Below are 14,802 nucleotides of genomic sequence, written 5' to 3'. Positions count from 1 at the left end.
GCAGTGGTGCAATCTCGGCTCACTGCAACCTCTACCTCCTGGGTTCAAGCAACTCTCCTGCCTCAGCCTCCCCAGTAGGTGGGACTACAGGCGCGTGCCACCATGCCTGGCTAATTTTTGTATTTTTAGTAGAGACATGGTTTCACCATGTTGGCCAGGATGATCTCAATCTTCTGACCTTGTGATCCACCCACCTCAGCCTCCCAACGTGCTGGGATTACAGGCGTTGAGCCACCGTGCCCAGCCTGCCTCGTAATTATTTTACTGAAGATCAGGCAGGAAGATCTGAGGGAGGGGCACTGATAAGAAGGTGGATATAAGATAACTGACATAAACTACTAACAATAGATGATGGATGGATGGATAATATTGACACTGTTACCTTCATAGAGATGCCTGAAAAATCTTAACCCATTCTACCCCTAAAGAGGGGAATTTTGATGAGAGAATATAATATCATCATCAAATAATACAATCGCAAAATGAGCTGGATTTATTCCTCCATCCTTGAGAGTTAGGATTTTCATCTAAAAATGATAAATTAGGAGCTGGGTGCAGTGGCTCGCGCAGGTAATCCGAGCTATTCCAGAGGCTGAGGCAGGAGGATTATATAAGGCCAGGAGGTCTAGACCAGCTTGGGCAACAAAGCGAGACCCTATTTCTACAAAAATAAAAAAATTAGCTGGGTGTAGTGGCGCATGCCTGTAGTCCTAGCTACTACGTAGGCTGAGGTGGGAGGATCGCTTGAGCCTAGGAGTTCGAGGCTGCAGTGAACTATGATTGCAACACTGCACTCTAGCTTGGGTGACAGAGAAAGACACTGTCTCTAAAAATAAATAAATAAATAAACAAACAAACAAGATCAATCAAATTAGAAAGCTCTTAGTTTACCAAAAGAACAACAACAGGCCAGGTGTGGCTCACGTCTGTAGTCCCAGCACTTTGGGAGGCCAAGGCGGGAGGATCACTTGAGCCCAGGAGTTCAAGACCAGCCTGGGCAACATGGCAAAACCCCATCTCTAAAAAAAATACAAAAATGAGCCAGGTGTAGTGGCACATGCCTGTAGTCCCAACTACCCGGGAGGCTGAAGCAGGAGGATCACCTGAGCCCGCAAAGGTTGATGCTGCAGTGAGCTGAGATCATGCCACTGCACTCCAGCCTGGGCAAAGAGTGAGACCCTGTCTCAAAAAAATAAAATAAAATAAAATAAAACAAAACAAAATGAACAACAACAACAGATAGTTCCATATATGTCTTGCATATTTATGTATAATTAGAACAATCATTTAAAGCATTATTTTGATCACCTCACCTGCAGTTGTTGAAGAAGACTTTCGTGTAGATGCTTTATTTCCAGCCAAGGCTCTTCACTGAAGCTGGGATTTTTAGTGCACTCCAAGAGGTAGTTTCCTTGAGATTTTAACTCCTTTAGCAAGGATGTCAAATCTTGGGCTTTCTTGAGGAATTTCTTATAAATCTTTAACTGAGCTTTCTTCTCCTGCAGACCATGTTGTAGAGCAAAGCCTGCTTCCTGTTTCTTCTTTAGTTCTATGAGCATTAATCTCAGATCCTCCTTACTTTGTAAATATTTCTCTCCTTCTAGTAGAAGCTTTTCTTGATGGCTAAATTTCACAAAATATTTTATAAATGAAATGACATTTAGCAAAATGGACTAGCATTTTGCATATTATTTAACACACATCCTAATAAACATTAAAATAACACTAATATACATTGTTCCCAGAGACTCTTTTGATATTAGAACACTGTAAATAACACTGTTTAGCTCAGAAATCAAGACAGAAATTATTTGAGTATTACTAAAAAATAATTGTTTTGTTACATAATTTGACCAGAGAATATTTAATAATTTAGATTTCAAACAAGTCCCAACAGTTTCTATTAATTATATTTTCCCATACTTTACTTCTTCATAAAGTAAAACAAACATTCCGTATATTAACCAACTAACTAGTTTATGCTTTCTATAGCTTAAAATTAAGATCTGATTGGCTCTTCAGACAAACATAAAATTCACATTTCTAAATATTAAATGTACCATTGTAGACATGATATGAATTAAGAATTTTCACTAGAATTACATCCATTGGATTCAGCCAACATTTATCAATGTTCACATATTTAAGAATTTCTTAAAATAAATATTTAAGAGCATTAATTATTCTACAGTGATACCATGCAGATAATGAGGTTATCTGGTTTTGGTTTCTGTCTCTGACACTGTGGATGTCCCTGACATTACCAACTTTCTCTCTAGCAGATATTATATCCAAACCCAGGAGGCAGACAAAACATACTTGTTATGGCTTCACTGGGCAATGGGATATGATGCAAGTGGTGCAGGCATGCCCTTTACCTTAGGTAGGTGCTAGCTAAATGGAGTGTGTTGTCCCACTGGTTGCTGATGTCAGTGAGGGTCTTCTGAACCAGCGGGGCCTCGCTGCTCTCAGCCTGCTTCATGATGGTCTCTATTCTGGCATCCCCTTCAGGCTTCAGCAAAATGATTTCCTGAATTAAATAAAAGAGATTTTATAATGTCATTTGCATTACTTAGAGATACTACATGGTATCTCTTTATTTGTAAGCTTTATATAGAGATTCTATCTGTAGGGTATATTTCAACATAATCTTTTCATTTTTATATGTACCCGAAAGACAAAGATATCTCTCTTCACATTATATATAGTTCTCCATAAATATTTGTCAGTTTGAGCTGACTGCATTCCTGCTCTTCTCTAGATTTTCAATACTTTCTTTATGCCCCCAAAACCCTGGCAAAACCTCTTCCTATCCACTCTATTATTTATGGATGGAGAGTTATAACAATCTGACAAGACATTTTTATAACCTAAGCATAGACTTATGACTTCCCATAGGAAAATACAGTGTCCCTCATGTCAACTCGTTTCTCTACCATGACATAATTAATTCTCATTCTCACTTTCTCTGGGAAAACGTCTGGATATAATCCCAAATGATTCTGATTATTTACTAAGTCTCACCAACCTTAAGAGCTCACGATTTTTGGCCATTTCTTCCTCTAAGAATGCTTCAATGAATGTGATTTCAGTTCTCCTACAGTTCCATTTAAACACAAGTGCTTCTGTCCCCTGTATTTTTATCTAGTGATTGAATTTTTAAATTTACTATAATTAAATTTTAATTTTTAAAAATGTTTACTGAATCTCCCCTTAGATAAAAAGGGAGCCCAAGGGAGCTTGAGACTTCCTTGCTTTCCCCTCCCACTATCTAATAAACTTTTATGAACCATACACATCCACTCTGAAGAACTCCCCTGCCTCGACATTGCTGATGCTTCTGCTATACTGACATATGTTCTTTTGACATCCTAGCAAACTCCCTCCCACTAGCAGCTCTGATTCATTGTCTTTACTTCAATTCTTCTGCACCCAGTGAAGACGGACAATAGGCACTGCTCTCTCTAAGACAGGACATGCTTTCTCTCTTTCATGTGCATCAGAGTAATTTTAGATCCATCACAACCCTTCTTTTTTGTAAGCTCAGTGATCTGAATTTCTTCAACCATTCCACAGTGATCTGATTTTCCATTAAGAAGCACATCTTTACAGTTTTCCTCTAAATCTTTTCAAAACTAGAGTTCACTCAGACTTCTGAAATTTAGTTTCCATAGTTATACCTTGATTTTTTGGATTCTTTCCTCAAGTGGCATTTTGCCTTCGGATGAATTCAAAACCATAAGGGACTCTTTAATCTCTTTTATCCAATGAATTACATCATGTGCAAGATCATTAAAGCTCTGGTCCTCTGTGGGTGGTAACTTATCCTCTTCCTCGATTTCACTTAGTTGTCTCAGTAATGTCTGGTATCTATCCATCAAGCATGTTGATTCCATTATTATTTCTTCTTCTTCAGTAAACCCATATTCCTTCAAAGAGTTGTTCAATTGGGCCGCAGATTCAAACTGTTCCCTGTAAATTCCAAATACCATTTAAAATTTATAGGAGTAACCACACCATGGAAGAAACCATAATCTCAGGTAATGTATTTCATACAAGATCAGCTATACCTCTTTCTAGCTAAAGCTTGGCAGAACAGCTCAGTTTTCTCCCCTGATTCTTCCATTCCTTTCCATTTCTCTTCTTGATTAGTCAACCACTTACTCAGGTTTCTATGGTCATCCTGGAGTCTAAAAGAGCATTACACATGTTTAAATACAAAATAAGCAAAAAGTGTTTATACCAAAGAAAAGGATGGCACAAACCTTGTGACTCAACCAGGTTTTTATAATATGTTTGTTATAATTTAGAGAGAATTTAATTTGTAATATAAAAAATCTAATTAACAGCCTGTATGATAGCGGGGTTCTATAGTATTAAAGAAAACCACACAAATGTCTCATAGAGAACAGGAAACAGAAAACTTTTTTCAGAGTATCCCACGAACCTTTGCTACATTAGACAATGTGAAGATTTTTCCCAAATTTTTATATTTCTAGCACCAAACCTGGATTGAAAAGTACGCCTTTTGTGTGTGAAATTTGTGTGTACTGCGTATCCCAGTGCTCTCTGCGCTGAGGCAGAGTACAAATAAAGATATGGTTAGAAAACATGTTATTTAGATATCATCTTTATTTCCTACCTCAGTAGCTGCTGCAAGGAGTCTTCAAGCTCCTTTGCTCGAGCCTGGCATATGGACTCCATTTTTTCTAATTCGAATTCCTGACCCACGAGCCAACTGATAAGCTCCTTCACATGTGCTTGGGGCAGATGCTTCTTCACATGCTTCAGTACGCTGTCCACCTGCTTTATTTTACTGTTTCTTCCTTCAAGAGTCAAGAAATCCTTCAGAAAGACAAAAAGTCCATTACAATCTCCTGGCAAGTCTGAATGTGGTCTCTGCCACCCTCACGACACTTTTCCAAACCAGTACACAGACATACCACCTTCTTAAGATCCTATATGAAAGAAGGGTGATGGAGATGTGGCTATCTCCAATGGCAGATGATTTATAATAGTTCTGACTTCTTGGGAATTATATCAAGCAAAGTAACACAGAGCCACCAGGAAGATCAGCAGGAGCAAGACCAGGACAGCTACATTTTCCTATCCTGGCTACGTCCAACTTCTCCACAGACTATTCTCTATTTAACGTTGCCCAAATAAGAATTTTATCTCAATGTTTACGTTTCAAGGTTTGGGCATCAATTGTTAAGGCCCATGCAATGGGCAAAATTAAAGGCAAACAAGCAAACAAAAAAAGATGAGACTTCAAATTGTTAGAAGAGGGGTGATTCTATCAGTAAAGAATGGTACCATCAAAGCAAGGAATTAAACAGTGAACATTTAGTGCCATTGATAAGCTTAAAAACATAACTTATCATCAAAACATTAAAGTAATAGATAGTCTACCCTAAAGTGATCAAGATTTTAGGGTACCACAGGCCTTTCATACGCCCCCATGAACTCTGCCTTTCATTTCAGGATATCCTCCACTACGTTCCAACCAGAAATGTACTGAAGTTCAGTGGCAATTTTTAAAAGAAATATAACTGGAAAAAGATGTATAAACAAGTTAAAATACCTCTTTCAAGAAAGGGGATTTTAAAGTCCAAATTAGGTCTTTATTTTTTATCAAATATGATTTCAACACAACTGAATTCCCCAGTGGACACTAAATTAAACAGCATCTTAGAATATATGTAAAAGTAGAGATTCTGTAAGCCATTTGTACACACACCCAATAAACAGAGTCTTAAATATTTGGGAAAAGGCCAAGTTATTTGGGAATATTATCTCTCATGTGAAAATATCAGTAAGTCAAAGTACTTATTACTCTATTTCTTTTTTATTTGAGACAGGGTCTCACTCTGTCACCCAGGATGGAGTGCTGGAGTGCAGTGGCATGATCTCAGCTCACTACACCCTCCTCCTCCCAGGCTCAAGCGATCCTCTCACCTGGGACTACAGGTACTTGGCTGCCACACCCAGCTAATTTTTGTATTTTTTGTAGAGATAAGGTTTCACCATGAGCTTGGTGAACCTTTTACCAAAGTTCGAGACCCAGGCTGGTCTCGAACTCTTGAGCTCAAGTGATCCACCAGCCTCAGCCTTTGAAAATGCTAGGATTACAGGTGTGAGCTACCATGCCCAGCCTCCCTATTTATTTTGATACAGTTCTATGCCTCTGGTATTTTAGTATTGAAAATTTTTATTAAAAATACACATATATCTCTTACAGAAAGTTTTTGTAGCTTTTGTTCCACACTCTTTTTTGTTTCTGATGATTCAAAACACTCCTTAAGGTTCATTTTAATGTTGCTGAACCAGTCATTAAAGTTCTTGCATTGATCTGCAGGGGGAAAAAAAAAGCTCTATTCATTCAAGGAAGACTTCATACATCTTGTTAAAGTGAGAGATTTTGAAACTTGTTTCCCATGCCATAGATATACATCATTGTGAAAGTGGTAATAACCTCTGAAACCCAATTTTGAGGGCTAATAAAGCCTAGACAAGGTTTCACCATAAACTTGGTGAACCTTTCACCAAGGTTTGAGATCCAGGCTGGTCTCAAACTCTTGAGCTCAAGCAATCCACCTGCCTTGGCCTCCCAAAGTGCTAGAATTACAGGCGTGAGCTACCGCGCCCGGCCTCCCTATTTATTTAGATACAGTTCTATGCCTCCAGTATTTTTACTACAATTCATCAAATAATTGTAGTGTATTTTCTATACCAAACGTCCAAGCATACAGGACACTCAAAGACACTGCCTGGACCGCTTGTGCACCAGTATTTCCCCAGACTCACCAACCACAATGAGCAGGTCAAACACTAGGACCTTAGTGACTTACCTTCAAGAAAGAAATAAAGGTTTGGAGCTTGCAAGAACTAGGTGTTATTTATGTCAAGCATAAATCAGTCTTTGCTCCCAAAAGATTTATCTGATTATTATTTCCTTAAATGTAGTCTGTGCAAACCATCTCTAAGTCAGGCTTAGATTAGCTTTTGTGTTCACAGTACTATATTCATACTTCAAGAGTCCCAGAAACAAAATAAGAGAAATGTTGCACTCACCATTCAGTAACTTAGAAAAGTGATCTTGCAAAACACTTTTTTTGGTATTAAATAAATCACTGACACTTTCATATTGCTTTTTCAATTCAGAGAGTTCAGGAGTCAGACAACCTATTTGATTCTCAAGTAATATCATACTGTGTTTTTGCTGTAGAATTTGCTGTTGTATCTCCTAAATGCATAAACAAACAACAACCATTAAATCTTAAAACAGGCTCAAATTACACAAAGCATATTAGATCTCAATTGTTTTGTAAAAATCTCAATGACTCTCTGTTGAGTGGATTCACTTTCTCTTTGCTAGTAAATGTATGATACAATGCAAGTTAATATCAAATAATTATCATGCACAAAGCAATTCAAAGATGAAAATGCTAAATATACAAAAAGCGGTTTTTCTGAGTTTTCTTCTTGGACTTTTTTTTCTATTTTTATTAACTCTAAGAGCTCAAGACAACTGCAAATAGTGTGAAAATAAATCTGAACCACAGAAGACAAGCAGCTCGGTAGCACCTCTAGTTTAGTGAAGATCTCCAAGCTGTCAGAAGGAGACAGGGCTTTTAAGAGGGATTCAGTCATCCCGATCTGGGTCTTGGCTTGGTCGAGATCCTCCCTTAGCTCAGCAGTGCTGCCACTGAGTGCATGGCAGTTGGATTCTCCTGTTAAGCACTTCTGTACATGTTCCATCTTGTTCAAAATAGAGGACTCCATGACCTGAAATCATGAAATATATGAAGTTGTATAACAGTCATTATTTAACTAGATTTAAGACAACTGCATTGCTAGAGAATGGGTTGAGATTACTTCATTTCAATGTGAAATGCATTCTTCTCATTGCTCTACGTTTTTCTATGTCACTGATACAATTTGAATTTTGCCTTTAAAGGATAAAGCATAACATAAAAAAAACTGAATGGATATTCTGATTTTTTTCTAAGAGACAAACTTGATCCTTCCCCTCAACACAAGTTTAATCTAGCATACCAACTAAGGTGCTGTCTCATGGTGCTCATGACATAAAATATAAAGAAAAATATATGGAAAAAAATTAAACAGCCTGCTTTTTATTGAGTATTTATGATGTACACAGCATTGTGGTAAGCACTTTGTGTACAAAATACAGGCTTAAGAATGTTAAGTAACTTGTCCAAGATTATAAAGCTAGTAGGTAGTACAGCCGGAACCTCACCCAGAAGGTCTTAACTCCAGCACTCATATTCAACCACTATGTACCTAGATCTAAGAAAAACAAAAACAAATCTCTTCACACAACAGAAAACCATACTTGGGGCAATCTCTCTCTTTCTCCATCTAGCAAATAATAAACCTAGGATGACTTGAGTGAAATTCTCCTTCCTATACCCAAGAAACACATAGAAAATAATCATTACTTTACACAGACGCACAGGCAACATTTGCCCTCCATACCTGAGGCCTGTGAAATAGGTGAGGGGAAAATAAAGGACTACAAAAATATAGTATCATTGACGCTAAATATGGAATAAATATATTTAACTATACCAACTATTAGAAATTTGGTGGGACTTAACATAGGAATTGAATAAATGATCCTAATTTTATTTTAGGCTTTATGTTTAGAATGCATGGTTTTTAAGCATTATTTTAGAGGCCATAGGGCAAGCTTGTCCAATCCACGACCCAACATAAATTCCTAAATTTTCTTAAAACATTATGAAATTTTTTTGCTATTGTTAGTGTATTTCATGTGTGGCCCAAGACAATTCTTCTTCCAATATGGCCCAGGGAAGCCAAAAGACAGGATACCCCTGTTATAGAGAATCTTTAATTGGGCCGTTTTTTTCTTCTTTTAGAGACAGGGTTTTGCTCTGTCGCCCAGGCTGGAGTGCAGTGATATGATTATGGCTTACTGAAGCCTCAATAACTGAAACTTTTAAATAAAAATTCTTACCTGCAATTCAAGAGGTATTTCACTGCTTTGGAGCAAAAACTGTATTTCAGCCACTCTTCTAGAAAATTCTGAAGTTTTTTGTTCATGGACTTGTAATTCTTCCTAAAACATGTAATTTTAAAGGATAGTGTCTTTTTATTTCATACCTTATTTTCTGATACCCATAATTACTACTGTTTATATATAGAAACTGAGAGAGCCCTTGAATTTCCCATAATCATGTGTGTTTTGTCAGAGTCCTAGAAGTTACAAAACCAAGTGCCTTCAGGGGTCAGGCAAATGCTACAACCAAGCGTCTTTCTAGGTCTAAGACAAGAGAAAGGCTAGGCCTGTGCCACAAGAGAATGCACGGTCTGCCTTAAAGCATTCAATTTCATAAATATATTTATAAATTGCATACCCCGTGTGTGCGCATCTGCACGCGTGCACACACATACACACACACACACGGACACACAATTTTAGCAGATTTTGGCCCAAAGCTGTCAGTTTACAATTCTTAACTTCAGATTTTTAAACAACCTGTAATCCAAGACAAATTTAAAGGACTCTTAGAAATGATTCATTTATACTTAGAAAATCATAGTTTCACTTAATACCTATTATCATTTATCCAGGAAACTTGAAATCTCCAAACAGTTCAAAAACTTTTTCCAAATATGTAAAAATAAATACATGAATTAAAAAGTAAATAAAATAGTTAGAGACAAAACAAGATCTGAGGCATTAGCATACATTTTTATGTTACGTTGAACCACATATAACTGGCAACAGTTGGCTGTTTTCTGACCTAGCAAGAGAACAAATTTTTTTTTTTTTTGAGACGGAGTCTCCCTTTGTCGTTCAGGATGGAGTACAGTGGTGCAATCTCTGCTCACTGTAACCTCCGCCTCTCCAGTTCAAGCTATTCTCCTGCCTCAGCCTCCCATATAGCTGGGATTAAAGGCACACACCACCGCACACAGCTAATATTTTTGTATTTTTAGTATAGACAGGGCTTCACCATGTTGGCCAGGCTGGTCTCAAACTCCTGACCTCAAGTGATCCGCCTGCTTCAGCCTCCCAAAATGCTGGGATTACAGGTGTCAGCCACCACACTCAGCTGACAACAAATTTATATGATACAAACAAATAATATGTAAACAAGCAATTAGGAAGAATTCTTCCTAGAGTTGAAAGAGAAATAACTTTGATTCTTTCCAGATGCCACAACCTGAGACTGTTGTTTTAAAAAGTAGCTTTTCTTGAAGCTCTATAAAGATGGTGATACTCAGCCATGTATTTTTTCTGATCTTTATAAGGCATTGTTTAATTCAAATATAAAGAAGGCCGTCTAAAATCATGGTCTAGATCGGAGGTTAACTATAGCCGGAGAGCTGATAGCCTGTTTTTTATAAATAAAGTTTTTATTGGAAACCAGCTGCTTTCAAGCATTTATATTGTCTCTCGCTGTTTTCAATGCTCCAACAGCAGGGTTGAACAGTTGTGGCAGAGACAAATGATCCACAAGCCTAAAATATTTACTATATGGCCCTTTAAGAAAAAGTCTGCTGGCTGGGCATGATGGCTCACGCCTGTAATCCCAGCATTTTGGGAGGCCGAGGCGGGCGGATCACGAGGTCAGGAGCTCAAGACCAGTCTGGCCAACATAGTGAAACCCCGTCTCTACTAAAAATACACAAAAAATTAGCCAGGTGTGGTGGTGTGCGCCTGTAATCCCAGTGTACTCAGGAGGCTGAGGCAGGAGAATCATGTGAACCTAGGAGGCGGAGGTTGCAGTGAGCCGAGATCGTGCCACTGCACTCCAGCCTGGGTGACAGAACGAGACTCTGCCTCAAAAAAAAGAGAAAAGAAAAAGTCTGGTAACCCCTGGGCTCTGTATTGCTACCCGGGAGCAATTATGCATTTTGTTGGCGCTTTTGCTAGGAATTCTTCATCTTTTTCATACTACCAATCCCTCTGGCAATCTGGTGAAGCCTATAGACCCCTTGCGTAATAGCAATTTTAAAATAAAGCATAAACTAAATAAGGTAGAATTACGAAGGAAAACAATTACATGATAGTTATCAAAATATTAAAAACAATTTGTGATACGTAATACCAGCACATGTTTCCCCATTATATAACAAGATCTAGCAATAGACTTACTAAATCCCATACTTTCGAAGTATTGGTAAGGGTAATAGATTCAACAACTGAATAATGATCCAAAAATGTCTGTGATTTTCTTGATAACAAAGTCACATATGAGCATCCTAATGTTTGTTGACTATATTCATAAAAAATAAAAAATGTCAATTGTGTACCAAGAAAAGCATGTATTTTATCTGTTAAATTACCTTCAGCCTTTCTCTGTCCTCTTCAGTCAATTGATGTAATTCCATTTTTTGAAGGGCCTTTTCTGTCCACTCATCAATGACATTTTTTAAGTTAAAAAGTTTGTCCCACAAAGCTAGAGCTCGACCAAGATTTTCATAGTAATCTTCTGTCTTCTCATTTATCTACCATAATTTAAAAAGAGAAACAACATATGTAGCAGTGAAAAGTCTGAAAACCACTGTTTCAGCCAAACACTGTTTTAAAATAAAATTTTAGTTTACTATTACTGGATAATTTGCTTTATTCATCAACAAAAATTTGCTTTAACATATCATGTAGTTCTCTTAAAAAATAAAAATAAAACTTACCTGATTTGCTGTAGCTTATATGCAATTGAAATCAATAGTCTTCCTAATTTCTTTTTTTTTTTTTTTTCTTTTTTTTTTTTGAGATGGAGTCTTGCTCTGTCACCCAGGCTGGAGTGCAGTGGTGCCATCTCGGCTCACTGCAAGCTCTGCCTCCCGAGTTCATGCCATTCTCCTGCCTCAGCCTCCCGTGTAGCTGAGATTACAGGCATGCACCACCATGCCCAGCTAATATTTGTATTTTTAGTAGAGACAGGATTCACCATGTTGGCCAGGCTGGTCTCGAACCCCTGACCTCAGGTGATTCACCCGTCTCAGCCTCCCAAAGTGCTAGGATTATAGATGTGAGCCACCATGCTGGGTCTAGTCTTCTTCATTTCTAAACCACATTTTTTTTGTTAAATGGTACTTTTAAAAACCCAGATGAAAATATAATGCAGATGAGTTCTTAGTTTCTAATTAATAAAAACTAGTAATATCATTACTACTCAACCAAAATTATATTAAATATGTAGTTAAACATCAGTGTACTGCATGAACAGGCAATATATTAATGAACTTATTTTTAAAAAGCCAAGTATGTATTTCTATATGTACAAGATGATGAACCCATCTGTTAGTAGTCCCAACTCTGGGGTTAAAATTAATTCCTAAGTTTTATATAATTTGAACATTTTTACAATGAGTATTTTTGAATCTTGAATTAAATAAAAATACTAAAGATACACCAAAATATTGGAAACAAAATTAAATTTGCAATCAATGAAATTATCACTTACATCAAGCCATCTATCCACAATAATATTAGCCTCTTTTTCAAAAGGGGGCTCTTCAAAAGTTTTCATTTTATTTAGATAGAATTGTAGATTTTTGCAGATCTGGTTTATCTTGTCTACAACTTCTAAATGCTCATTAAATTCTTCTTTGACAATTTCAATCTGTAAAAAAGATATGAAAGTTATTTCTGATATTTTGATATAGACAAACAGCTAAGAATCACAATTCTATTGTTGGATATTCAGCTTAAAAACAATACCCAACAAAGCATAATACCTTCTTACATTGTTCTTTTTTAAAGTAGGTTTTTATTGTCCCACTTTCTCAATAAAAAGTTTTTAGCATCCTAACCACTGGTTCAATGTTAACGCTATACTCAAATTTCATCCCACTCTGCATGATGAAATTTTTATAGTGGTCTAAAACCATATTTCTTGTCCATGTGAAATAAGATTCTACCTGCCAAAAAAAGCATCTGCATTCAATGGCATTAAAAAAAAAAAGTCCCTACATCTGTCTAATGAGAATCATCTTTTTAGTATCAAAGAACCTAAGCACTTATCTGAATAAAATAAACAGAACTCTAAGACATCTTGGATTCTAACTTTATCATTTCTAACATAAAAGGCAAAAATGCTACTTTATCAAAACGAAAATCTCCAATCACTGGGAAACTGAGCAACATACTTCTAAATACGAGTCAAAGAGGAAGTCTCAAGAGAAATTTTTAAATACATCAAACAGAATGAAAATAAAACATGAAAACTTGTATAGCACAGTTAAAGTATTGCTGAGAGGGAAATTTATAGCACTAAACGCATACATTAAAAATGAGGAAAAATCTGAAATCAATAATCTAAATGACCACTTCAAGAATCTAAGAAAAGAACAAAATAAACCCAAAGCAAGCAAAAGGAAGGAAATAATAAAAATTAAAACAGAAATCAATTAAGTTGAAAATACAAGAACATTAGGGGAAAAAAAACCAATAAAATAAAGAGCTAGTTCTTTCAAAAGATCAGTAAAATTGATAAACTTCTAGAAAGACTGACAAAAGCAAAGACAGAAGAAAGCAATACAGTACTAGGAATGAAATAGGGATACCACTACAGACACTACAGACATCAAGCAGATAATAAGTTAATGCTACAAATAACTTTACACACACAAATTTGAAAACTTAGAGGAAATGGACAGATACTTTGAAAAACACTACTGCAACTCATCCAATATTAAATACATAATGGGAATTGCCCTATTAATATTAAAGAAATTGAATGAATAATGTGGAAACTCCCCAAAAAGAAATCTACAGGTCCAGATGGTTTCACTAGAGAATTTGACCAAACATCTAAAAGAGATTTAACAGCAATTATGTACAATCTCTCCTGGAAAACTGAAGAGAAAGAAACACTCCCAATTAATTTTATGAAAGCCAGTTTTACAGTACCAAAAAAGAAACTACAATATCTCTCAAGGATATTTACACAGAAATCCTTAACAAAATATCAGCAAATATAATTCAGCTATACACACACACACACACACACACACACACACACACACACACACATACATATATATATATATAAGGAATTATACACCATGACCAAATAAGGTTTATTCCAGGAATGCAAGGCTAGTTTAACATCCAAAAATCAATCAATGTAACCCACCATTTTAACAAGCTAATGGAAATAAATTATATAATCATGTCAGTTAATGCAGAAAAAGCATATAAAATGGTAAAACCACTCTGAAAAACATTTTGACAGTTTCCTTAAAAAATAAACATGCAGGCCTGGCATGGTGGCTCACGCCTGTAATCCCAACACTTTGGGAGGCCGAGGTGGATCACAAGGTCAGGAGTTCGAGACCAGCCTGACCAATATGGTGAAATCCCGTCTCTACTAAAAATACAAACAAATTAGCTGGGTGTAGTGGCGTGCACCTGTAGTCCCAGCTACTCAGGAGTCTGAGATAGGAGAATTGCTTGAATCCAGGAGGTGGAGGCTGCAGTGAGCCGAGATCGTGCCATGGCACTCCGACCTGGGCAACAGAGCGAGACTCCATCAAAAACAAACAAACAAACAAAAAAACCCATGCAATTAACATATGACCCAGCAAGCACACTCCTGGACACATCCCTGAGAAATAAAAACATATTCACCAAAGACTCCTTTACAAATGTTTACAGCAGCTTTATTCATAATAGTCCAAAATTGGAAAGAACCCAGATGTCCTTCAGTGGGTGAATAGTTAAACTGTGACACATTTATACCATGGAATACTGCTCAGCAACAAAGAGGAACAAACTATCAATATATGGAAGAACCT

At 36.7% G+C, this 14,802-nt stretch overlaps 1 protein-coding gene across 9 annotated transcripts in view; it reads right to left on the bottom strand.

Moving 5' to 3' along the window:
• SYNE2 (spectrin repeat containing nuclear envelope protein 2) overlaps window positions 1-14,802 on the bottom strand; it is a 368,901-nt gene that overhangs the window by 193,062 nt on the left and 161,037 nt on the right. For all 9 annotated transcript variants that reach the window (XM_034937677.4, XM_034937678.4, XM_034937679.4 and 6 more), the window contains exons 33-43: window positions 12,468-12,626; window positions 11,344-11,505; window positions 9,005-9,106; window positions 7,588-7,788; window positions 7,075-7,246; window positions 6,240-6,352; window positions 4,643-4,845; window positions 4,071-4,190; window positions 3,681-3,972; window positions 2,379-2,530; window positions 1,314-1,623 (exon numbers count right to left, since the gene is read on the bottom strand). In XM_034937677.4, the coding sequence (XP_034793568.1) occupies window positions 1,314-1,623; window positions 2,379-2,530; window positions 3,681-3,972; window positions 4,071-4,190; window positions 4,643-4,845; window positions 6,240-6,352; window positions 7,075-7,246; window positions 7,588-7,788; window positions 9,005-9,106; window positions 11,344-11,505; window positions 12,468-12,626 (1,986 nt within the window). The remainder of the gene's footprint in view (window positions 1-1,313; window positions 1,624-2,378; window positions 2,531-3,680; window positions 3,973-4,070; window positions 4,191-4,642; window positions 4,846-6,239; window positions 6,353-7,074; window positions 7,247-7,587; window positions 7,789-9,004; window positions 9,107-11,343; window positions 11,506-12,467; window positions 12,627-14,802) is intronic.

Source organism: Pan paniscus, chromosome 15, assembly GCF_029289425.2.
Source record: "Pan paniscus chromosome 15, NHGRI_mPanPan1-v2.0_pri, whole genome shotgun sequence".
NCBI lineage: Eukaryota > Metazoa > Chordata > Mammalia > Primates > Hominidae > Pan > Pan paniscus.
Note: the sequence above shows the minus strand (reverse complement) of the source record. Positions and strands in the feature narration are given on the sequence as shown.